The sequence below is a fragment of the Littorina saxatilis genome, linkage group LG9, assembly GCF_037325665.1.
Source record: "Littorina saxatilis isolate snail1 linkage group LG9, US_GU_Lsax_2.0, whole genome shotgun sequence".
NCBI classification, from domain to species: Eukaryota; Metazoa; Mollusca; class Gastropoda; order Littorinimorpha; family Littorinidae; genus Littorina; species Littorina saxatilis.
This window is the reverse complement of record NC_090253.1, coordinates 47,976,254-48,002,191: the sequence shown is the minus strand read 5'-3', so window position 1 is coordinate 48,002,191 and position 25,938 is coordinate 47,976,254. Positions and strand designations below refer to the sequence as shown.

Genomic DNA, 25,938 nt, shown 5'->3' with positions numbered 1-25,938 from the left:
GCTACTTCACCTGCAAGGATACATGATACGAATTGCTACATTCTCTGTTTTTGTGATGTGTGAATTGAAAACACACACAAAACAGTGTACATAAGAAACGTAACCCAAACCAAGCGACAAGGGGAAAACATAGATCAACAGAAATTTAAAAAACACGAAGACAAACAAACAAACAATTTAACACTAACAAACACACACTAAAACAACACAAAGCCACAACCATATATTTCAAAATATTTGATTTTTCAAATTTTATATTTTCTGATAGAGCTTAATATAACTATTACAATGGTATTTTTCTGAGTCAAAAATATGACATAACATCTGAGTTATGGAGGATATATAGTTTATGCGCTAAGCTTTCACCCTCTGCCTTTCAAAGCCACAACCACACACACAGAAGCACGCTGTTTTGATTTAGAACTGAAGGCATGGGTTAGGCTACAGAGTGTCAGTGCCCAGCTACAAGCCTATGTTTCATCAGCACAGGCTTGTGGCTTTGGTGAAATGTGATAAACTCTCACCCCTCCACCCGCCACAGTGCAACAAGTGCCTGATAACACCCTGTTTGTTTGTTTGTTCGTTCATGGGGTGAAACTCCCACGGCTTTTACGTGTATGACCGTTTTTACCCCGCCATTTAGGCAGCCATACGCCGCTTTCGGAGGAAGCATGCTGGGTGTTTTCGTGTTTCCTGTTGTTTCTGCTTGTGGAAGGACGAACCTAAACAAGTAAACGATACAAGGAAAATTATTTTGTTGTTGTAGATTTGTACAAATGTTTAACATCACTTGAGATTCCCACACATGGTCTGAACAAATGTTGTGAACACGTGCACTAATACAGCTCTCCTGAAAGAGACGTTTTACAATGTGTGCAGAGTTTGAAAACGTTCAGTTTGAGAAGCGTAGACAGTACAAAACCCGCATCGTGACATCCTCAATTCATGAAACAGTTTTATTCATTTTTTTTAAAATTTTGTATTGTATTTACTTATTTATTTATTTGTTGATTGTTTTATTTTATTTTATATTTGTGTTGTGATGTTCTTATCAATAAAATCGGCTTAGTTCAGTGTGTGTGTGTGTGTGTGTGTGTGTGTGTGTGTGTGTGTGTGTGTGTGTGTACCCCCGTTTCCACAGGTTTGGTTGCCTAAATCACCATAAGGCAACCATCCACACGTGGATGGCAACCTAAACTCTGGATGGCAACCTAATTGTGTGGATGGTCGCTTCATTTAACACCGTTAAATTGACTTTTTTGACGGAAAGAATGTCATAACAATGTTCAAAATGACATTCTTTCCGTCCTCTATAGGCGACGAAATAGGTCAAATTGTGTGCATTTTTTAGTGCAAAATTCTTCGATGCCGGAGCGAGTACTGCACCCAGTGCTGTTGTAGTGCAAGTGCACTAGAAAGGCACTACACCCAGTGCCGCCTCTTAGGTAACCATCCACACTTTAGGTACGTGTATGTGTATGTGTGTGTGTGTGTGTCTGTGTGTGTGTGTGTGTGTGTGTCTGTGTGTGTGTGTGTCTGTGTCAGTGTGTCTGTATATGTGCATGTGTCTGTATATGTGCGTTTATTCCCCCCTCTGCTTCTTTACCTCTGTAAACTTGTAGAGCTAGTTATTTTTCGATAATGACCCAGCAACCAAACAAATAACGAGCCAGCAACAGCCTGAATCCTCGATAGTGCAATGGGTTGAGAAGCTGTTCTGTTTCGGTACTACTTTTGCGACTGAAAAGTTCCGAACGCTCTATACGTACGAAGTATACATCTCTGGAGCAAACAATACAAACATACCGCATTTAAATTAACAACTACAGGCCTGAACACATGAATATCCATATAAAATCCATGAGTTCGGTTGTTTTCTGAATCTAGATCTGCTGTGCACAAACCGTTCATCACAAGCAAATTCCCAAGGCAAGTAACTCATACTCTCGCGACAAGAGTAGTTCCCCTTCTTTTAACTCAGTTTCTTCGACAACACTGACTGCAATCCGACGGTCAGTTTTCAACAATATTTCATTTTATAAACAGATCACACGCAACCAAATGCACACATCTCATCAATTTAAACAACATAAAGCGGTTTCATACACTATTTTCCCCAGAAAACTGAACTTCATACAGTAATTAACGTTGGAACACGGGTGCAAAAGTTCGTCTGCTAGTCCCATTTGACGCAAGAACATTATCTTAAGCGATACTAAAACATAAACAGAACACACAATACCTGCCTTTACCGCCACAGCAGAATAACAGCATATCTGTGTACTTGATTTTAGTCCAAAACAAGGAAACTGACAAGAAGTGTTAACAGAATGGAATGATTTGCACGGAACTATACAACCGCGCATCAATCGATCGCCTGCGCAGGTTGACTGGTTGAGTGAGTCGGATTCGATGAAACTTTCGCACAAAAACTCCTGTTTTCTTTGAATAACTGAAGAAAGGAGGAATAAAGAGGTTACACACCTCGTCTCAGTGATTATTAAAAATAATGGTCTCAGTTCGCGGTCATGAAAAAGCTCGCTGAAGCTCGCATTTTTCATGATCCGCTAACTTCGACCATTATTTTTAATAATCACTGAGACTCGGCATGTAACCTCTACGTATCTCTGCGTCTGTGTTCAGACTTTTCAAAAACACACTACTGAAGTAAACACTAACAATTTGCTATTAACCAGAATAAAAGCAAGAATCCCTTAACGCGCTAAATGTTCAACGGTTGTGCTACTGATACTACCCCACCCCTCCGTTCCACACACGCCTTTGTTCTACCCCAGATGAAAAGTAAACACAAGTGACATTATATTTTTAAAAGATAGTTTTAGTTTTTGATTTTATTTACTGCTCTAAAAATAATTAAAAAAAACAGTACGTGTTTCAAGGACGGACCCCACACCACAGCATATCAACCCCAACAATGTGTGATTACAATAACCCGAGTGTGTGTGTGTGTGTGTGTGTGTGTGTGTGTGTGTGTGTGTGTGTGTGTGTGTGTGTGTGTGTGTGCGCGTGCGTGCGTGCGTGCGGGCGTGCGAGCGTACGTACGTGCGAGCGTGCGTGCGTATGTTACTTTGGTTCAAGCCATTCCGTTTTGTTCTACCTCACGACCACAACCTTTAAAACACTCTACTTCGAGCGTATATGCTTTCAACAACTCGGTGATAACTGAGCCAGGGTAACCGAGTAAGGTTAATAATAAGAGAGACAGAACCAGATGCAACGAACATCACCAGATCGTTAGTTCCAGATAGAGTTGGCTGTAACTGACAGAAACTTTGGTCAGAGAACATTTCTGAATGTGCCATTGTGTCTGTGAGTGGCATCAGACTCTGGCCGGGATGCGTATGTGAAACAAATAAGGGAACGTCGCCAATCCCGGAACAGTCGGCCAACTTGGAACACCTCAATATGCGATCAACGGGGAACAGTTCATGAACAATTGTTTTGCAGAAATGTCTAGTGACATTCCTTGATATTATTCCAGCAAAAAAAATGACTACCGCGGCAAAACAAAAAAAATGGTACGTTTTTTAAACTTTTCTTCCTTCTTCTTCTTATTTCTACCGTCTACAATTCGTATGATTACTCTGTATCTATTTACGTTCACGTAAAATGTTGATTGCTGTGATAAAAAAGATTTGAAACGTCACGTGTATCCAACAGAAAAACGCGAAATCCATGCAGGTGCCATGCGGCAATGATGGAACACATAAGAGAGGCAAACATGGAACAGTGTTCCAGCTTTGCCGCATTCTGTTCCATCTTACCCTCATCAAACAATAAACAGAACACTGCTGTTTTATTCAAGTATTCAATTCTCATTTCGGTTTTGTTGAGTTTTTCCTTTCTATAAGTTTTACTGAATGATTGATTGATTTGTTTGACAGTATTATGAGACCCGAACGGCGGTGGTTACCAGAAGAAATGGGCTGCGCTTTGTCGGCAGTGAAAAACGGAGATATGGGTTTGCGTTGCGCATCAAGAGCATATGGTGTTACTGTCACAACTCTTAAAAGTCATTTAGAAGGAAACAAACACATTTGCAAAAGAAGAAGTAAAGTTCACAGGATGACCTTCTACATTAACACCAGAGATAGAACAAGAACTAATCAATAGCATTCTTGAAGCTGAAATAAATTTGCCAACGTCACCCCCATCGTTGTTTTGTACACTGTACATGGAGATTCTGGTCATTATGATTGCTTGGTGTCAGCAGCAAATGTAAGCTTACCTGCTGCTGATGTCCTGCAACGCACAACCACGTCGAAGAGATCATCACGAAAAAAACAATCTTCTCCTTACAAGCAAAAGCTGGAGATTTCACTTGCAAAAAGGCGTGCAGGTCAACAGAAAGGAGGGGGGAATCGAGACGAGGGTCGTGGTGTATGTGTGCGTGTGTGTGTGTGTGTGTGTGTGTAGAGCGATTCAGAGTAAACTACTGGACCGATCTTTATGACATTTTTCATGAGAGTTCCTGGGTATGATATCCCCAGATAATTTTTTCATTTTTTCGATAAATGTCTTTGATGACGTCATATCCGGCATTTTGTAAAAGTTGAAGCGGCACTGTCACACCCTCATTTTTCAATTAAATTTATTGCAATTTTGGCAAAACAATCTTCGACGAAGGCCGGACTTTGATATTGCATTTTAGCTTGAAGGCTTAAAAATTAATTGATGACTTTGGTCATTAGAAATCTGAAAATTGTAATAAAAATTACTTTTTTATAAAACGATCCAAAATTACGTTTATCGTATTCTTCATCATTTTCTGATTCCAAAAACATATAAATATGTTATATTCTGATTAAAAACAAGCTCTGAAAATTAAAAATAGAAAGATTATGATTAAAATTAAATTTCCGAAATCGATTTAAAAACAATTTCATCTTATTCCTTGTCCGTTCTTGATTCCACAAACATATAGATCTGATATGTTTGCATTAAAAACACGTTCAGAGAGTTAAAAAGAATAGAGATATAGAAAAGCGTGCTATCCTCCTCAGCGCAACCGCTACCGCGCTTTTCTGGATTGTTAATTTCACTGCCTTTGCCACGAGCGGTGGACAGACGATGCTACGAGTGTACGGTCTTGCGGAAAAAATGCAATGCGTTCAGTTTCATTATGTAAGTTCGACTGAGCTTGACTAAATGTTGTATTTTCGCCTTACGCGACATCTTGTGAGGTTTCCCGGCATTTTCTTATTCTAACTAAAAACAAAATCATTCTAGTGTCATTTTATTCACACTTCCTTTGCAACAAACCCTTGGCTATCTGGCACACTTTTTGGATCAACATGTTTTTTTTACAGGGGTCACGTGACCTAAGCGAAAGTATGGGTATCCCCAAAGTCGATCCGCGCTTACGTTTGACAGGAAATTCGCCAACATAGACACGTTTTCCGTACTTAACTTAGCAACAACATTATTGCGACGAATTTCGCAACCGTTTTAAAGCAATAATTCCCGTATTATGTCAGTCAAACTTGATATGCCATAAAAGGACGTCCATTTGACTATCTGACACGCCTTCCGGATTAAAGAGTTCTTTTACATGGATCACGTGAACGCAGCGCCAATAAAGGTTCCCCCCAAATCGGCATGAACAAAACAGAAGGGACCAATCAAAAATCGACGAAAATTCATAATAGGCACAACTTGGAAATTGTTACATGCGAGAAGAAAGACACATCGATGTTTTTACCCAGAACACGTTGTTTTGTTTAGTTAGCTTCCGTATTTTGCGAGTCATGTTATTCCTATTGATGCAGGTGTCGATTTTATGAGCGGTCAAAAATGGGAAGTGCTGCGTCAATTTTGCAGCACCATGACAAAAAGCACTGCATTTCAGCAATGATTTTATGGATTGGCGTACATTTACTAGCCATGTAAACTCATGAGAAAAATATGGAACGTTCACGCTGTTATCCACTGACAGCTGTCATCGCTGCGTGCCTTTCAAAACACGTTGCGGTCACGCATGACTGGGCATCGCTGTGGCACAACATTCATCCTAAAAATATTAAACGTGAATGAATTTACAGGCCTGGAAACTGTACACAGGTGTTACATGCAAGCAAATGAAACTTCGGCAGTAACTTTATTAATTATTTGTCTGTGGACAAGCGAATTCTAGAATATTTTGGACGTAAGTGAACAATTCAATGATGGATTTTAACACTCTTTCCAGAACATTGCATAACAAAAATACACATACCTGTAACTATATAACATTTTACGCGAATGATGTCTAGGGTGTAGGCATAAAATATTGTAAGTGTCAAATCAATCCACCCAGGCATTGCTGAAATACAGGGCTTTTGTCATGGCACCCGTCAAAATTGACGCTAAACTTCCCGTTTTTGCTCGCTCGTGTGCTCAAAACCGGCGGCAGTAGGAACAGCATATACAGGACACGAAATATACAAGCCACCTAAACAAAACAACATTTTCTGGGTAGATAATGGATTTGACTTTCCCCTCGTATTTAAAAGTTGTCAAGTTTTGCCTATGATGATGACGAAATCCATGTCCCACCCTCGTGTCACCACAGTGGCACGTACAAGACTTTGAACATTCTGCCATAAGTTCAGGTGACTGAATACAGCTAAACACGCACACACCTTTGTAGCACGACTCGTGTTGCTGCTAGCTTTGCACTGGGAGGAAGCGATCCGAATTGTCCAGCAATTGAATAATTAAGTAAATGAAATAAAATAAAAACAAATCCGAGTACGATGGAACAGTTGGAAGTATGAAATAGTTATCCACTTTTTTAAGCCAACTCTCGTTGGGCCTTTTCTGCTTAACTTGTAAGAATAAGAATAAGAATAAGAATACTTTATTATCTCATAGAGAAATTCAGGCGTGGTACATAACAATAATACATACAGGACATTGTTTTTACATAAGACATATAGCACTATATAACAGGGCAGGTTATAAACACACCTCCCACATACAACGTAATGAGTTGCTTGTATGTTTGTACATACTATTTATTGTGGCAATTTCTTCAAACGTGAATTTGCCCATTGGAGTAAGGCAGTGTGAAGCAGGATTCATTCGTACAGAAAAGTCTGCGCCACTACTGCCTCTTCCAGTGAGCACACCGTGTCCACCTATTAGAAATAACACTTCTTCACACTTCTGTATTGTACGAGTTGGTTTTTACGTATAATAGTGTGCACATCGAACAAGTTTTCATGTATGATAGCGGCGGCCTCTGCTGAAAAGTGCCTAACTCAGAAACGAGAACGGTGACGATGGTTTCCAATAGTCTGAGAGTATGTACTCTCTAACACATGACAGGTACGTCCTCTCACCGCTGCTCTACTGCCTCTTCACCAACGACTGCGTCGCCTCTCATGACTCATGACTCAGTTCAGCTGGTGAAGTTCGCTGACGACACCACAGCCGAAGGTCTCATCACCGGCGGTGATGAGACCGTGTACCGCCAGGAGGTCGACTGTCTGGTGTCGTGGTGCGACAACAACAATCTCCTGCTGAACGCCACCAAGACCAAGGAGATGGTGGTGGACTTTCGCAGGAAAAAAGGCCCTGTGGCTCCACTGATCATCAACGGCGATCCCATCGAGATGGTGGACTTTTTCAAGTTCTTAGGCACCACCATCTCCAACGACCTGTGCTGGGATGATAACGTTGACGCCATCGTCAAGCGAGCGCGGCAACGCCTCTACTTCTTGCGCCAGCTCAAGAAGTTCCGCCTCAGCCAGGTCATCCTGGTCCAGTTCTACAGGGCCGTGGTGGAGAGCATCTTGACATTCTCCATCACAGTGTGGTACGGCAACACCTCCCAGCTGCTCAAGAACAACCTGGAGCGTGTGTTGCGCACTGCTAGCAGGATCGTCGGCTGTGAGCTGCCCTCCCTAGCATCCCTCTATGCCAAGCGCATGCTGTCCAGAGCCCAGAAAATTGTGGCTGACGAGTCCCACCCTGGCCATCCCCTCTTCGAGCGCCTGCCCTCAGGTCGTCGATTCCGATCCCTGGGGGCACGCACTCGACGTCTCCAGACCTCTTTCTTCCCCCAAGCTGTTTCCTCCCTTAACGCATCCCATCCCTCAGTTGGGCAGCTTCGCAGTCGGTGATCCTGCTGGCGGTGAGCTCACCACATCCTGTGACTCAGTGTTAGGTGGTGGTGGTGGTGGTGGTGGGTAGGGGGGGGGGGGGTTGAGTGGGACTTTGATGTGTGATTTTTATTTTTTTCTATATTTTTAGCTGCATTATTTTAGTCATTCATGAGTGGGTGGGTGGAGGGGATGGGCTAGTTCTAACTATGCATTAGATTATAAAATTGTATTCTGTGTAGACCCTTCCACCAGCATCTTAGACCACTCTTTGTACTTTTTATTTTAATAGATGATTGTCATTTGTTTTACCTCATGTCTGCCCGGTGTGTGATGGTGTGATCGTGACTGCTGTAGTGTGGGCGTGTGTGTGTTGGTGTGTATGTCAGTGAATGTGTGGGCGTGTGTGTGTGTGTGTCAGTGTGTGTGTGGGTGTGCGTGTGTGCGTGATTTTACCAACACTACGCTAAATTCCTTGTGCTTTAAATGTTTTTTTAATGTCACTTGGCTCAATAAATACTGTATTCTGTATTCTGTACCCTTCCGGTAGCTTCCCCTGTAGTCTTATGGCCTGCGAATATGCCTTCTCATTGGATGCGAATACATTCACCCACACTCAACTTGTTGTTCCTGGTATGTGTATTTCAAGTTTTACCTCTTTGCTGCCAGGACATACTGATGAACACGTGTTCAAAGCCCTACCTGCATTTACCTGATTTGACAACTTAAAGTAAGCCCTTGATGTATAAATGAACACACTACACACATTGCTTTTTTGTTATTTTTTATTCTACTGTTGTTGCTATAAATTGAACTATTTGTTAGCCATTGAAGCAAGTTACCCAGGACGCCAGCCGACGTCCTGCAGGCAGCGAAAGGGTTAATGTTTGGCGGGCTGACAGTAGTATACCAACATTACAAAGTATGTCCGTCAACCACTCCCTGATTTTCTGCAGTAGTCTGAGTGCTTCTCTTCAGGCCCATTCGTTTCAACAGCCTCTCCCTCTGAACCAATCTCCGCCGTTCCTGTACGTGGTGCAACAGAAACAGCAAGGGATTGGCGGAAGAGCTGAGAGGCAACATCACCACCACCAGGCCCAACATCACCTTCTCCGACACCAGGTCTTCTCGTGACGTCATCATCATCAAGGTCGCAAACGTCAAAGGCAACCAGCTCACAGATTTACAGGCAGCCAGCAACACCACACAGCGAGCATGGGCCAAGTCATGACGCTGCTGTGAGGAAGAGGTGACGTCGTGAGTCAAAACGAAAATGACGTCATCACGGACCCGAATGACGACATACAGTGCGGCGATTCCCACCGTAGTGAGCAAAGTAAGAGTTAGGGCGAGGCTGGAGCTCACAATGAAGAACTGGTAAGCCGCGCTGTTGGCACTGTACGATATGACAGGCAGGGGAACACACAGCCCAATCAAATGATACAGCCCGACGCGGGAAGCCTTGGGCAGCATTGGCAGGACAGCCAGCAGCACGCCTCCGGCCCAGCACACCGCACTGGCCGCATGGGCCGACCTGACACTAAACCTCCTCCCACTGTGTGACCACATGCCGAGGCAGCAATGGAGCGTCATGAGAAAGAAGAGCGCCGTGGACACGAAGGAGGAGACGGAGGAGAACGCTGATGCTGTTCGACACGCGGCGCTGTGCCTCCACGCGCTGTCCTCCCACACGTACCTCCCTTCGTACACAACATCTGCACACCTCACCACAGCCACGTACACACCCATCAACAGGTCTGACGCTGACAGGTGTGCTGCAAAAACGGTAGAGGCAGACTCGGGGTTGGTTCTTCTGGCCACTCTACGCGAGACAAGACACGCCAAGTTCCCAGTGAGACTCAGGGCGGCAAAGGCGGTCAGAACTGCTCGATATGCAGTGGAACTTAGCAAATTATCACACGACGAAATCGTGTCCATTGGAGCGTGGCAGTTGTTTTGATCAAATTGATCAGGCAGGACTTGTGAACAGCAAAGTTTGTAGTTATCAGATTTCAAATAACGAAGATGACCCAGTTCTTTAAAGAACTCTTCAGGAAAATCTGTCACTAGGCAACCTTCGAGCAGAAGTACTTGTAATTTAGGTAAAAACCGAGAGCTGTTGCCTGCTAAATGTGTGATACTACTGAAAGTCAGATTCATTACCTCTATATTTGGGAAGGAAGCAACCAAGCTGACATTCATTCGTCGAATTGCCCCCTGGGAAAGATCCAAGAGCCTTAAAGATGGAAACGTTGCTGTTGTTTTTGCTGACGTAACAAGTGACGTCAGTGGGTTGGCGGAAAGGTCAAGCACTCGCAGTGAAACCAAACCCAGCAAATGATCCGTGCTGACTTCACTGATGCGATTGTAGCTGAGGTCAAGGCTGTTGAGGTTGGGGAAACTGAGGTGCTGCACGTGCTGGAGGCCACAGCGAGACAGGCCGAGATGAACCAGCATCCTGTTGTCTCTCAGCTGGTCCGGCGTGATACCACTGCCGGTAGCATCCAGGTAACGAACATCAGTAAAACGACTCAAGTCAACGCGTGTCGTGCAGGAAAAAGCCAGCCCACGACAGACACAATTCTCCTCAGGGCACTCTGCCTCACAGAGCAGTTCATCATCTCGCTCTGGACATTGGAACATGCCGTCACACACGTGGTCAGGATGCAGACACACTGCGGACCCACGACAGCGGTAGAATCCTGGACACCTGTACCCCTCACACCCGTCTTCATCCCCTTGACCCATACAGTCAGCCACCCCGTTACAGCGGAGATAGACGGGGAGACAGTAGTCCTGGCCCGGACACTGGAAGTGTGTACCGGGGGGGCAGTGATAGTCGGTGCTGGGTTCCGCCTTCACTGGAGACAGGTATTTGAAGCTGGCGCTGTTTTCATTAAGGCACATCTTGCTTTCTTCAACCTATATCAACACATCATTTTCGCAAAAATATAGATGGAAGAGCAACAGAACTATCCGTTTACGCTTATGGGAATTGTATACAGAGCAACAAAAGAAACGCGAAAACATCCTGCATTGTTTGCTTGACAAAATCTCAAACATTTATAGAGTTAGAATTATCAAACCACAAACGTTTGATGAAGGCATGTTTGACCTAGCGGTTGTTTGATTATTTTGATGCTGCGACTGTTTTAACACACGGGACAAACAGGTTTAACGTTAAACACATAACGCGCGCTCGCAGCACGTGCAAGTGGAGCAGGAAAAATCTGATGTATGAGACGTGTTCACTAATGCATTTGATTAGCAACCAAAAGAGACCATGGCACGCTTGCTGCCAGTCTCACTTTTGAAACAGCCAGGATGCCAAGATTGACAACAGCCAGGTCGATTTAAAGCTGGGGATGATCCAAAAGCGCTGGCATGTGCTTTAAACGTACACATGTTAACAGTCTATCAGCTTCAGCAATGTTTTGTTGACATTGGAAGTGCTGCAGCTATGCAACGCAGTGGATTATACGCATTACCTCAATAAGACAAGATCGCAATTTCTTCGAGATCGATTCAATACAGCCACTGACACTACCAGGAGCATCATTAGAAGCCACCAGTGTCCGATCAGTGGCCAGAGAGCGCGATGAAGACTGACTGAGCGAGACCTCCAAAACTTCATTAACGTTAAACCTGCTTGCCCCGTGTGTTCAAACAGTCGCAGCATCAAAATAATCCAACAACAGCTAGGTCAAACATGCCTTCATCAAACGTTCGTGGTTTGATAATTCTAACTCTAAAATTGTTCGAGATTTTGTTAATCAAACAATGCCGACTTTTTTTTGCGTTTGTTTTGTTGCTCGGTATATTTCTCCATTTTCACACAGAAAATAAAATGTCGCTTTATTATGTTTAGTTCAAACCCCCACCCCCCCAAAGAAAACACAAAAGTATATCACACACACACACACACACACACGCACACACACACACACACACACACATACCTAAAGTGTGGATGGTTACCTAAGAGGCGGCACTGGGTGTAGTGCCTTTCTAGTGCACTTGCACTACAACAGCACTGGGTGCAGTACTCGCTCCGGCATCGAAGAATTTTGCACTAAAAAATGCACAAAATTTGACCTATTTCGTCGCCTATAGAGGACGGAAAGAATGTCATTTTGAACATTGTTATGACATTCTTTCCGTCAAAAAAGTCAATTTAACGGTGTTAAATGAAGCGACCATCCACACAATTAGGTTGCCATCCAGAGTTTAGGTTGCCATCCACGTGTGGATGGTTGCCTTATGGTGATTTAGGCAACCAAACCTGTGGAAACGGGGGTACACACACACACACACACACACACACACACACACACACACACACACACACACACACACACACACACACACACACACACACACACACACACACACACACACACTGGGGAAACAAATGGTTATACATGCCATAATATAGTGTCCAGAACGAACGTTAAACTGAACGACAGCCGGGGGCTGCACCGGGAAATCAAACATCATCTTTGCCAAGCAGTTGTAATGGAAATAGTAGGCCCCTTGGCACGATGTTCTCACCTCGTCGGCCCCATTGGCACAACGTTCTACTCCATCACAGGCTTGGTTGGAACTGTAACACTGCAGTGTCATCAAAGTAATGAGTGTGTGTGTGTGTGTATGTGGGTATGTGTGTGTGTGTGTGAGTGTTTGTGTGTGTGTGTGTGTGTGTATGTGTATGTGTGCGTGTGTGTGTGTATGTGTATGTGTGTGTGTGTGTGTGTGTGTGTGTGTGTGTGTGTGTGTGTGTGTGTGTGTGTGTGTGTGCAGTATGGGGATGTGGCGGACGCGCCTATGTCTGGATTACTTTGGGTGTTCATACTTCGTATGTGTTATTGTTCTTATTTTTTATTTTTTATTTTTTTTGTCATATGTTGTTTTATAATAATAATAATAATAATAATAATAATAATAATAATAATAATAATAATAATAATAATAATAATAATAATAATAATAATAATTGTCAGTAAGTACTGGTGTCACATGACTGATGTGAACCAGTTGATTGGCTAATGGCGATGCGCTTAAATCTGTTAGCGCACTCTTGGAAGAAGGCCCCAAAAAGCCCTTATAATTGCTTACACGTTTCTTTGGATTTGTTGTTTAAATATTAAAGACAGTTATGTCTTGAGCTTACACGAACACGTTCTAACATAGTAACATTTAATTGGGATGAAAACAGCATTAGGCCACACACACAAAAAAGTCTGTTTACGGTATCCCGACCGACCCTATTTTTTGGCGCGACCCTAGACTTTTTTTTGGCATTTGAAAAAAAGTTGTTTTTTTTCAAAATAACTTAAAAATATGTTTTTTGGGGGAAAAAACAAATTAAAAAAATCCCGACCTACCGACCCTATTTTGTTTGCCTATGTTACCGTAAACAGACCTCTTTTTTTTTGCCTTACAAGGAAACTACAAGCCCAGTAGACCTGGGCTGTGGTGCACGGGGCGAAACTGGGTGCCACCGAAATAGGAGGTGCGTGCAGCTGTGGGGGCCAGAGGGGTTGACATTGAGATGTGTTGTGATTTCAACCAATCAAATCCTGAGTTATGTTCCAAACCCAGTTGTGCTGCACCCAGGTTTGCTTCCTGCATCTCAGCCCAGGTGTTGGATTATTTGTACGTTATTCGTTACTACGACAGCTGCATACAGTCCCTTACAAACCCCTACTTACCTGCTGGCTACGACCACATATAAACGAGGTGTCCTTCTCGCATGTAAACATGGACATATTGGATTTGCGGAAATCACAAAAGTCTTCATCACTCCCGTCGAAGCAGTCGTGACGATGGTCACACAGCAGGGTGTAAGGGATGCTCCCCATGCCGCCTCTGCAGGGAAAGGAGGGAGGAAGGGGGGTCAGCGGGACGTCACACTTCACTGCAATGGTGTCAGGACGGTGTCGGTCAAGCCCCTCCTCTGCTGTAGCAGTATTGTGTCGTCTTGCAAAGCATGACGACTTCAGGTCACACGCCAGAAACTCGTGAGTAAGATGGCCGGACGGGCATTCCACTACGCGCACTTTCAGCGAATACTCTTTTGGGCTTAATACTGTACTAAAACTTGAGCTTACATTCTGAGTCAAGTTCGAAAAATCTGCTTGAATCATAGTGGGCAATTTTGGAGGAGAAACTAAAGTAACGCCAGAAGCTTCCTTTCGAAGCAAATTGGGAGTGTTGGCCTGCAATGTATTTAGCTCACAAAGGATGTGGGCGGCTTTGGGCGAACTGCAGCGCTTCAGGTAAAGTAAATCCCTACTTTGTGGTGTGGCCATGGCGCAACTGCGGGCAAAAACGCTGTCAACAACTGCAGCAGCGGACACAGACCTGCTGATACCAGCGTGATAGTTGTATGAGGAATCCTCCCATGTGAAGCCCTTTCTGTAACTGAAGACACCATGAATTTTGCATGTCTCTTTCACTTTGCATATTATCAACCCTCATGTTTGGTTTAAGAGTGTTTTGTTCAACAGTTAGTTGGTACAATACATACTAAAAATGTAAATAAAACTAAAACTAAAACACACACGACATAAGTGTTAGTATTAATACTAAACATAATGTAGAATCAACAACAACATATAAGCTTATAGTGGTGACCCGAAAAGAAAGAAGAAAGAAAACACAATCACAAAAACAAATACAACATAGTAGGCACACAAAAAAAGTTGTATGTTTCTGGTCACCCGACCCTACCTAGTTTTTTTCGCGCAGACCCTAGACTTTTTTTTATTGCTTTTGTAAAAATAAAAAGCGTTAAAACGAAATTAACAGACGGCAGACGACACAAGGGGGATAACTCCGCATCCCTTTTGTCTCATTTGTTTTGTAATGTGTTGTCTTTCTCTTAAGTCCAGTCTCTTTGCGTCACTGTATAGTTATTTTCTACCCTGACCAAAAAGAAAACAACAACAACAACAACAAAATCCCTACCTACCTACCCTATTTTTTGTAGCCATGTTACCAGAAACATACAGCTTTTTTTTTTGACTTAGTTCTTGCAGCGACACTTTTGACACGTTTCATTTGCGCTTATGACATCAATGCCTGCAACCTGTAAATTATTGAAACGGCCGGTATACCCGAAAAAGTTGTTTTAATTGTTATAAACCATTTGAGAATATAGACAGCGATAGATAATTTCTATGACTTATTTTCTATCAATTATTGCAGCGGGGAACATTTCATACCACATTAGGTGGCATGGCGTGTCGTTTTGGAAGCCTAACCCCCTTACCCAATAAATGTACCATTTTTCTCAAGGAGAGACCAAAAATACCCCTTTTCAAAAGCTAAAGTTCAACAGCACATGGTGGGGATGGGGGGGGGGGGTCACGTTCCCACCCTCCTCCCCCCCCCCTTCCACCTACCCCATCTGCCCAGCTCTTTAACCCTTGCCTCATTTTGGAAGCCAATCCCTCTTACACATTAGGCCCAGCCCTGTCAAAAAACACAGATTTAGTGATGATATGCCCGTACTTTTTGCATAGTGTGATATCTTCGTTTATTTAACGTCACTCTGTAAAAACATTGGCGACATGTGTCTTATGTTTAAAAAAACCAAAACACAGTCCTTTTTGCAAAACATCACCGTCTATTTATGCATTTACAGAAAAGATAAACAGACGTAGTGCATAACTATACTCACTAGTAAGGGAGGCCACTGTGGGCAGATTGCAGTCCCACCCAGAATCTGAATCTGCGCTCTCTGCTCCACAGTAGAGAAAAGACTGCCTGCATTTCTTGTGGAGTGTTGAAACTGGCCAGGTAACCTCCCGGGATAGCACTGCATGCTTCCTGAAAGGACATTATCCCCGTATCGTCCGCCTTATCAAATATCATATTGATTTTAAAGAGCACGTGTATAAGCTTTGCTTGTTGTGCTCCATCTTTTAATTTGATTGTGTGTGGCATTGTTGTCTGTAATTTTCTGAATACAATGGTTTAAAGTTTAAGTGTTGCAATTATTATACACAGTAATTTAACAACATACAAAGGAGAAATTTGAACACACCAAATTTCCATTCAGGTGCCTGTCTAGCTCTTCCAGCCAGTCTGAATCACAGTCATCCGGTGCGAGCATTGCAAATGCTGTACATCTAAATAGAGTTTCTTTCGTATATCCGAGAACATTGTGTCAAGGGTGCCTTCTTATACAGGATTTTGTTTAATCCGGAGAATTTTAAGTGGAAGAAAGAAGGTATTTGGCAGGGAAATAAAAAGTCATTTATTGTAAGCGATGTTTCTTATAATCCAGTTTATTTTAAGTGGGTTCGATTGTAGCTGTAATAAACCAAAAACCTTGCTGCCAATAAAACTGTTCACAGGCAAGGCTGCTTGATTGTTACCTTGGCTTGTATGTAGCTAGTTTTCCCTTCAGGTCTGATCAGCAGGTAACAGTTGCCTTGCACGAGGAACCCCCCGTGACGACACATTGAGTGACGACACATTGAGTGACGACACATTGAGTGACGACACATTGAGTGACGACACAACTCCTCGTCCTCCCCTCCCTCACATTCTCTGATCAGGTTGCACTGCAGATGGGGTTTGATCCTTTCCCACTCGGATCCAGAGCAGTTCCATTTCCCGCTGGGCAACCGCTTGGGCCTTGCAGCACGCTTCGTGCAAACATAGTGTCAAGTACAAAGGTTATATTGTGTACATACAGACTTGAAAGTGGAACAAGGGACTGCAGGTAAAAGCAACTTTTGTTGTTGTTGTTGACGTTAGACTCTGTATTCTTAAAACAAAAATAGTATGTGCTCATTCTATTTATTTTCTGTTTTGGTCTAATCTTTATCATTTCTTGTTGCTAATGAAGTCAAAACTAATCTATTTGCATTTGTTCTTGTTGCCGTTTTCTGTTGAGCTCATTGTATTGTTATCTTGTTTGAAAGAATTGTGCAAACATTTCAGTGTTGCTCTCAGGCCTCGGTCTTTGATACATTGTATTTACACCTTGCCAATCGATTGTCTGATGGGTCTGACGCGCAGGAAGTCTTTGGACAGAACAATAATTGGAGCCTGGGAGTGTTTATCCCAAAACATTCCACCAAACTTCCATGCAAATCGGCCTCTTTCAACCCTTATTTTGTAGTTATTGTAAGTAATGGCTCCGAAATCGCCAATTTGAACTTCATGACGCAATCTCATACATTGCGCGGTGAGTATCTTTCCGAGTCGACAATATGAACATGACATAACTCTGGAACTTCATGTTTTGTGTCAAGCCTCACGATAATCTACTGTTTTAACGGCATGATTTTGTATTTGACGCCATATTGCCAGGAGCCTGGATTCTGAATATTAAGGAGAAAACAAATAGTCTGTTTACGGTATCCCGACCGACCCTAGTTTTTCGCGCGACCCTATACTTTTTTTTGGCATTTGGGAAAAAAAATAAATACAAAAATTAAAAAAAGTCTTTGTTTTTTGGCAAAATAACTTAAAAATATGGTTTTTTTGGGGAAACAAAATAAATAATCTCGACCTACCGACCCTATTTTTTTTGCCTATGTTACCGAAAACAGACCTTTTTTGGTGCCTAATGGAACAGCCCTCGTACATATATTCCATCTAGGTTCAGCTGCCCTATTGTCATCTCAAACTGGGAACAACACTGATAAATGACAACAAGTTTTACTGTTACAGACAAGTAACAAAAAATAATACCATACATTAGTAATGCACAAAAAAGAAAGTGATGAGTGGGAGTGATTGAGAAAAGAAGCGAACCATTGATGCATACACATTCAATGACTAATTGGATACGACTTATTTAGTTAAACAAAGGTGATTGAGGAATAATGGATTTTGTATTAGAAAAGGTGGTGCATTTGATACACATTGAATGTTAGGAGTCCTGAGGTTTTGCCATTTGTGTCAAAAATAGCAATTATTTCAGCATAATAAGACATTAAAAGACAAAAATGCCAAAGAGCGATGCAACAGATACATCCGTTTCCATTTCCTTTGGGAAGTGTATAAATTAGAAATTATAGAACTCACACCAACACAGAATAGTGTTCACACAAACAAACACAGAATAATGTACACAAAAACAAACACACACACACACACACACACACACACACACACACACACACACACACACACACACACACACACACACACACACACACACACACACACACACACACACACACACACACACACACACACACACACACACACACACACACACATTGAAACCTCATCCTAAATTGAAAAACAAAACAAAAATACTTCTCAAGAAGTAAATTGTACAGAAGGACCAACCTCGTGCAAACTGTAAACAATACGAAAGCCTGTGGGAAGATGACGTTTGATTTCAAACAACTCAAATGTCAACCCTGGTCTAAGGACACTTGTGTAGTGGAACAGCACCCTGTCGACGTCGAAGATTTCGGGACCAGGTGGCACAGTACCACACGCCGACCAGACCCGTTGTGACGTCACGTTAGTATCAGATGACGTCACATTGAACCTGTGTGTCACATATAGCGTCACACGTGACAGACTGCAGTCCTGATACAGATGGAGATGGAGAAAGCTGAGCATGACAACGAAGTCGGAAGGTACGTCCACATGAATCCACCCCGCTGCATTATCTGGCATTGGCTGTCCTGATTCTGGGTTGTAACCAGCAGTTTGGATGTATCCTGCAAAACAGCAAAACAATGACAACCTTATTTTTAATTTGTTTTTAATTTGTATTTTACCTCAGTTGCATGCAGGCTGCTTCAACCCTTCTGTTTTGCCTTTTTTTACATTTAGTCAAGTTTTGACTAAATGTTTTAACATAGAGGGGGAATCGAAACGAGGGTATGGTGTATGTGTGTCTGTCTGTCTGTCTGTGCGTGTGTGTGTGTGTGTGTGTGTAGAGCGATTCAGACTAAACTACTGGACCGATCTTTATGAAATTTGACATGAGAGTTCCTGGGTATGAAATCCCCATACGTTTTTTTCATTTTTTTGATAAATGTCTTTGATGACGTCATATCCGGCTTTTCGTGAAAGTTGAGGCGGCACTGTCACGCCCTCATTTTTCAACCAAATTGGTTGAAAGTTTGGTCAAGTACTCTTCGACGAAGCCCGGGGTTCGGTATTGCACTTCAGCTTGGTGGCTTAAAAATTAATTAATGACTTTGGTCATTAAAAATCTGAAAATTGTAAAAAAAAATAAAAATTTATAAAACGATCCAAATTTACGTTTATCTTATTCTCCATCATTTGCTGATTCCAAAAACATATAAATATGTTATATTCGGATTAAAAACAAGCTCTGAAAATTAAATATATAAAAATTATTATCAAATTTTTTTTTTCGAAATCGTTTTAAAAACACTTTTGTCTTATTCCTTGTCGGTTCCTGATTCCAAAAACATATAGATATGATATGTTTGGATTAAAAACACGCTCAGAAAGTTAAAACAGAAAAGCGTGCTATGCAGCATAGCGTAACCACTACCCCGCTCTTCTTGTCAATTTCACTGCCTATGCCGTGAGCGGTGGACCACGAGTATACGGTCTTGCTGCGTTGCATTGCGTTCAGTTTCATTCTGTGAGTTCGACAGCTACTTGACTAAATATTGTATTTTCGCCTTACGCGACTTGTTTACATTTAATCAAGTTTTGACTAAATTTTTTAACATAGAGGGGGAATCGAAACGAGGGTCGTGGTGTATGTGTGTGTGTGTGTGTGTGTATGTGTGTGTGTGTGTGTGTGTGTGTGTGTGTGTGTGTGTGTGTGTCTGTGTCTGTGTCTGTGTCTGTGCGTGTGTGTGTGTGTGTAGAGCGATTCAGAGTAAACTGCTGGACCGATCTTTATGAAATTTTACAAGAGAGTTCCTGGGTATGATATCCCCAGACATATTTTTCAGTTTTTCGATAGATGTCTTTGATGACGTCATATCCGGCTTTTTGTAAAAGTTGAGGCGGCACTGTCACACCTTCATTTTTCAATCAAATTGATTGAAATTTTGGCCAAGCAATTTTCGACGAAGGCCGGACTTCGGTATTGAATTTCAGCATGAAGGCTTAAACATTAATTAATGACTTTGGTCATTAAAAATCTGAAAATTGTAATTAACATTATTTTTTTATAAAACGATCCAAAATTACTTTTATTCTATTCTTCATCATGTTATGATTCCAAAAACATATAAATATGTTATATTCGGATTAAAAACAAGCTAAAAATATAAATATTATGATTAAAATAAAATGTCCGAAATCGTTTTAAAAACAATTTAATTGTATTCCTTGTCGGTTCCTGATTCCAAAAACATATAGATATGATATGTTTGGATTAAAAACACGCTCAGAAAGTTAAAACGAAGAGAGGTACAGTAAAGCGTGCTATGCAGCACAGCGCAACCGCTACCGCGCTAAACAGGCTCGTCACTTTTGCTGCCTTTTGCACTAGCGGCGGACTACGGTCATTGTGAAAAAATGCAGTGCGTTCAGTTTCATTCTGTGAGTACCACAGCTTGACTGGTACGATTTAATTTAATGAACGATGATGTACTTGGTGTTTGATAGTGTATGATTGTTTGTTAGTTGTAGATATAGTGCGATGTCTGATGTTGTAATGTTTGTGCGTGTGTTATAATGCAATATGTTATGATGTAATGTATGATGATGTATTCGGTGCATGATAGTGGAGGTATGCTTGTTAGTTGTAGATCTAGTACGATGTTTGAGGTTGTAATGTTTGTGCGGGTGTTATAATGCAATATGTAGCCGTATGAGGGTTCCAGTGTGTGAGTTGTACATGGCCGGGTGCTAGAGTGCTGCATGAATGAGTAAGTACGTGTGGAGCTGTATGACTGGGTGAATTGTGGGTTGCGTACGTCCGAGGGGCACATGTAGCCTGTATGTATGAAGTAGTGGGCATGTTGCGTAAGGGTGTGCTGATATTGAACTTCAGTTGTGTTTTGTAAATGTCTATGTATTAGTGTATCATGTCTTGCCACACACATGCCAAATTTCCTTGTATTGATGAGGACAATAAAACTTCTTGTATCTTGTATCTTGTATCTTGTATCTTTTTATTTTTACGCTCTGAGAAACAAAGCGTCATCGTCCTGGAATGTTGGCGTAACTCGAATCTTGGCGATGTTGATGTTTTGGTGCTGCAGGCTAAGTAAATAATTCTTCTCCACAATAAATGGTCTCTAAAATACGATTGGCAATGATTATACATGATTTGAATTTTTTTTTATAATTTCTTTCCATACTAAGTACAACATTTATAAACTCTATTAGGTTTCATAATACAAAATAATCAGTTTTGGCCTTCTGCTAAAAAGCTGTCTAAAATAAGTTACGCCAAAATTCAATGACGACGTGGACAGGTAAGTCAGCACATGAAAGCATGCCACCCTGGATGGATCAATGACTGCTTATGTCATCTCTTGTGTACCTTTTATGCTAATTTAAACACGATTTTTGTGTGTTTACAAATGAAGTATTCTAAAACAATGATAATAATCAATTAGGACACATTAAACAAAGGCTTCATCTTAAGTTGACTAAACCAATACAAAACTCCTGGGAAAAATCATGGATAAAACCAGTTTTAAATGCCACACAAGAACAATTTCAAGACAAACTAAACAAAAGAAAAACAAAATAATGTCACAGCTTTATCATCTTGAAATGTTAAAATTTAGATATGAAATGAATTTCCTGATTGTAGGGGTACCATCTTAACGAAAATCACCAAGGCGAGCATGATGAGGCCGTTATCCAGACGACCTGCTAGATTTGTCGTTCTTTTTTTTTTTATAGAAGAGAAACTCTTTAAGATACTTTGAGCAATGGGAACAACTCCACTTTTTTTCTCTTTTTTTTTTTGGACCTCAGTTGCATGCAGGATGCATCAACCCCTATTTTGTGTCTGATTTCTTTTTCTTGTTTTTTCTTTTTTTTTAAATTTAGGCGGGGAGCTTCCTTCTTCCTTGGTCTTATTCTTTATTACATAATCAACTTTATATTATACAAAACATAAACTTGTTTCTAAGGAACAACTCCACTTACTAAGCCCCTTCTAGTATCTCCTGTAAAATGAGAGAGGAATTTAACTTTCTGTGTCAGTCGAAATTACAAGAAAGTTGAAAGAAAACGGCAGGGTATGAAAAGCCCTCCAAAAGGAAAAACAAGTCGCGTAAGGCGAAAATACAATATTTAGTCAAGTAGCTGTGGAACTCACAGAATGAAAGTGAACGCAATGTAATTTTTCAGCAAGACCGTATACTCGTAGCATCGTCAGTCCACCGCTCATGGCAAAGGCAGTGAAATTGACAAGAAGAGCGGGGTAGTAGTTGCGCTAAGAAGGATAGCACGCTTTTCTGTACCTCTCTTTGTTTTAACTTTCTGAGCGTGTTTTTAATCCAAACATATCATATCTATATGTTTTTGGAATCAGGAACCGACAAGGAATAAGATGAAAGTGTTTTTAAATTGATTTGGACAATTTAATTTTGATAATAATTTGTATATATTTAATTTTCAGAGCTTGTTTTTAATCCAAATATAACATATTTATATGTTTTTGGAATCAGCAAATGATGGAGAATAAGATAAACGTAAATTTGGATCGTTTTATACATTTTTATTTTTTTTTACAATTTTCAGATTTTTAATGACCAAAGTCATTAATTAATTTTTAAGCCACCAAGCTGAAATGCAATACCGAAGTCCGGGCTTCGTCGAAGATTACTTGACCAAAATTTCAACCAATTTGGTTGAAAAATGAGGGCGTGACAGTGCCGCCTCAACTTTCACGAAAAGCCGGATATGACGTCATCAAAGACATTTATCAAAAAAATGAAAAAAAAATTCGGGGATTTCATACCCAGGAACTCTCATGTCAAATTTCATAAAGATCGGTCCAGTAGTTTAGTCTGAATCGCTCTACACACACACACACACGCACACACACACACACGCACATACACCACGACCCTCGTTTCGATTCCCCCTCGATGTTAAAATATTTAGTCAAAACTTGACTAAATATAAAAAGTCAAGTGATCTTAGGCACATGCTTTATTGAAACGTTCTGGATAACTGTCTAGGATGGTCAAAAATAAACAGCAAGACAACTTTGTGAACAGCACGTGCAGAGCCAACCTTGCACCCGAGTCACCTTTGTGGAAGACAACCAAAAACCTGTTTTTAGTTAACCGCCAGGAAGACAAAGGTTGTATATCAGTGTACGTAATTTTTGAATTTCAAATATAAAGTAGAAACGTTGAGTTGTTATAAATACGAATAAATGTGACCCTCCACCACGGAATAAGTCGCATGTCACCTCTGCATGATTTTCATATTTGTACATTTTCCGAAAGAGTTTTTTATGCTCTATGCAGTGGTGAAACCCGTTTTAGAAAAGAGCGAAAACTGTTTGAGTTATAAGCCTGTGACTAGCGCAGAACCGCGCGAGGTGACATGCGACTCATTTCGTGGTGGAGGGTCACAAATATGCAATAACATGAACAACTTGAAATCTAGAATTAACTTTTGTTGTTGTTGAAAAAAAGTACGTATGCGAAAGAATCAGAAATCAAGAAAAAGTATGTTGTTGGAACGTTTAATTATTGACAAAACAAAACGTTCCTTTCACAGATATTTCTACCCAGCGGTCTAACATGTGTGCACAGACAGACAAAACACTAAAGTTAAACGTTCCAACAACATACATTTCTTGTTTTTTTATTCTTTGGAGTTTTGCGTATGAGAGATGAACCCCGCCAAAATTAAAATTAAAAAAAGGAAAAAGGAAGAAAAACGTTTACCACTAGAATATGAACTCACCCAGTGTTGAAGACACGGCGTGTTTTTCCAGACTGGAACATCTGTCAATGAAGCCAAAGTCCTCTATTTCACATGTATCATTGAACATGATAAAATCAAGATTTGGAACTGGAGCAATGGTGGCGTAGACGGTCAGTGTGAAGTTAAACGGAATTGTCCGGTTTATGACGTGAAGACCGATCCACAGTGAGTTCGTCTGCGTCTGGTAGTTCGGCATTGGATCGTAGTTGTATTCGCAACTGTTGAGAAATGTATCGTTGAAGTGTGTAAACAGACATTAGGTCAAGCTAAATGCTAATACACATATCTACGTACTAACAATTATACATAGACATAAAGACAGACAGACAAACACACACGCACACACACACGCACACATATTAACACACATATACACACACACACATACACACACATATACACACACACACATACACACACACAGATACGCGATGTGCGTTTGTGTATTAAATAGTTGCAAAATGTACCCTGCATTTCCCACCAGAATTCAACCTGAACCACTGACACTATGAACTGGCCAGATGCCTAAAACTACAGGCATGTGTCTTTATTTCACTTCCCGCCACTCCCCAATCCTTCTCAAGCAAACCCCAACCATCCCATACTAACCCTGTCCATGTCCTTCAACCCTCGACCTTCTTATAAAAAAACGACCATCTCATTCGAACCCCGCCTATCTCTTACAAACCTCTACCATATCATTCGAACTCCGCCTTTCTCAAACAAACCCCAACCATATCATACTTACCCTGTCGATCTCCTACAAACCCCGACCATCTTTTAAAAATCCCGACCATCTCATTCGAACCCTGCCAATTTCACACACACCCCGCCCTTTTTATACCAACTCCGCCCATCATGAACAAACTTGGCCAATCTCACGCAAACCCTGCACATTTAATCAAGCTCCTGTCATCTTATACTTACCCCGTCCAGTTGACATTGCTCCAGGGGCTGTGCAAGACCCTGCTTGCACTTAGGACAGCCACATAATTCCACATTGTGCACGTCTGGTGGCCCCACATCACATTAAGCACCTCTGTCTGTGCACGTGCAACAGGCAGTGTTATGTTGATCCAGCACACAGCAGGTTGTGCATGTCCACAGGGAGAGGAAGAAGAGTCACAAGGCCTGTTGCCCTGAACGTAGTTCAAGTTTAATTCCACCGTGGGAATGTAGAGCTGACTGTTTTTGTTCAGACAGTCTTCAATGTCTGCCGTGCCCATGGTTATTGAGCCACACGCAAGACTGTCGCCGTCTGTGTTACAACACGTTGTGTTGATTTGATTGATATGAGAGAGAGAGAGAGAGAGAGAGAGAGAGAGAGAGAGAGAGAGAGAGAGAGAGAGAGAGAGAGAGAGAGAGAGAGAGAGAGAGAGACTCGGTATATATTATGGGATCACCTTTACTTTTAAGCTTAACAATTAATTGAAATTAGATACAAACAAAATTAGAAAAATGACAACATTGTATTATTTTATTATCATTCCCTCAATCCAGACATATTTAGATACATATGTCATGTTTACTTTAAAGATATGAATTATTAAAGTCAATGGGTCCTATGTAATTCACGTGCTTAAGGGAGACCAGACCTAATATTCTCGAATGACCAAACCGGGGTGTTTTGTGTTGATCTTGAAGTGTTGTAACGTCAGGTTGACTAGATGCTCTGATGTGGCTTTACGCAGCTTTTATATTGTTATGTTGTATGGTCTTTTTAGTGAACATTCGAGTGAAGTGTGTCGAAGGGTTTATGTCGCGAGATGGGTTGCGGGTAGTTTCTAAATCGACAAACCGCCAGCCGCGGTGTGTAGTGTGTCCGTGTTCGTGACCGCATTGTGGGGAGCACGTGAATTTGGTGCGTCGCTAGCGCTCACCTGTCGTCTGCGCTCAGCGCTGAACGGGATTCGGGCAGAAGCCAAAGAACTTTGGAAGCAGTAACACCTCG

General features: G+C 41.6%; 1 protein-coding gene across 1 annotated transcript; it reads left to right on the top strand.

Annotated features, from left to right (window-relative positions):
- The first annotated feature begins 7,322 nt into the window (after nucleotides 1–7,322).
- On the top strand, nucleotides 7,323–8,126 carry LOC138977235 (uncharacterized). Its single transcript, XM_070350141.1, has one exon. The coding sequence runs from the start codon at nucleotides 7,323–7,325 to the stop codon at nucleotides 8,124–8,126; it is 804 nt and encodes a 267-aa protein (XP_070206242.1).
- Nucleotides 8,127–25,938: the final 17,812 nt, after the last annotated feature.

What these genes read in the sequence shown, in the direction of transcription:
- LOC138977235 (XM_070350141.1), top strand. Translation starts at nt 7,323, where the DNA reads ATGACAGGTACGTCCTCTCACCGCTGCTCTACTGCCTCTTCACCAACG.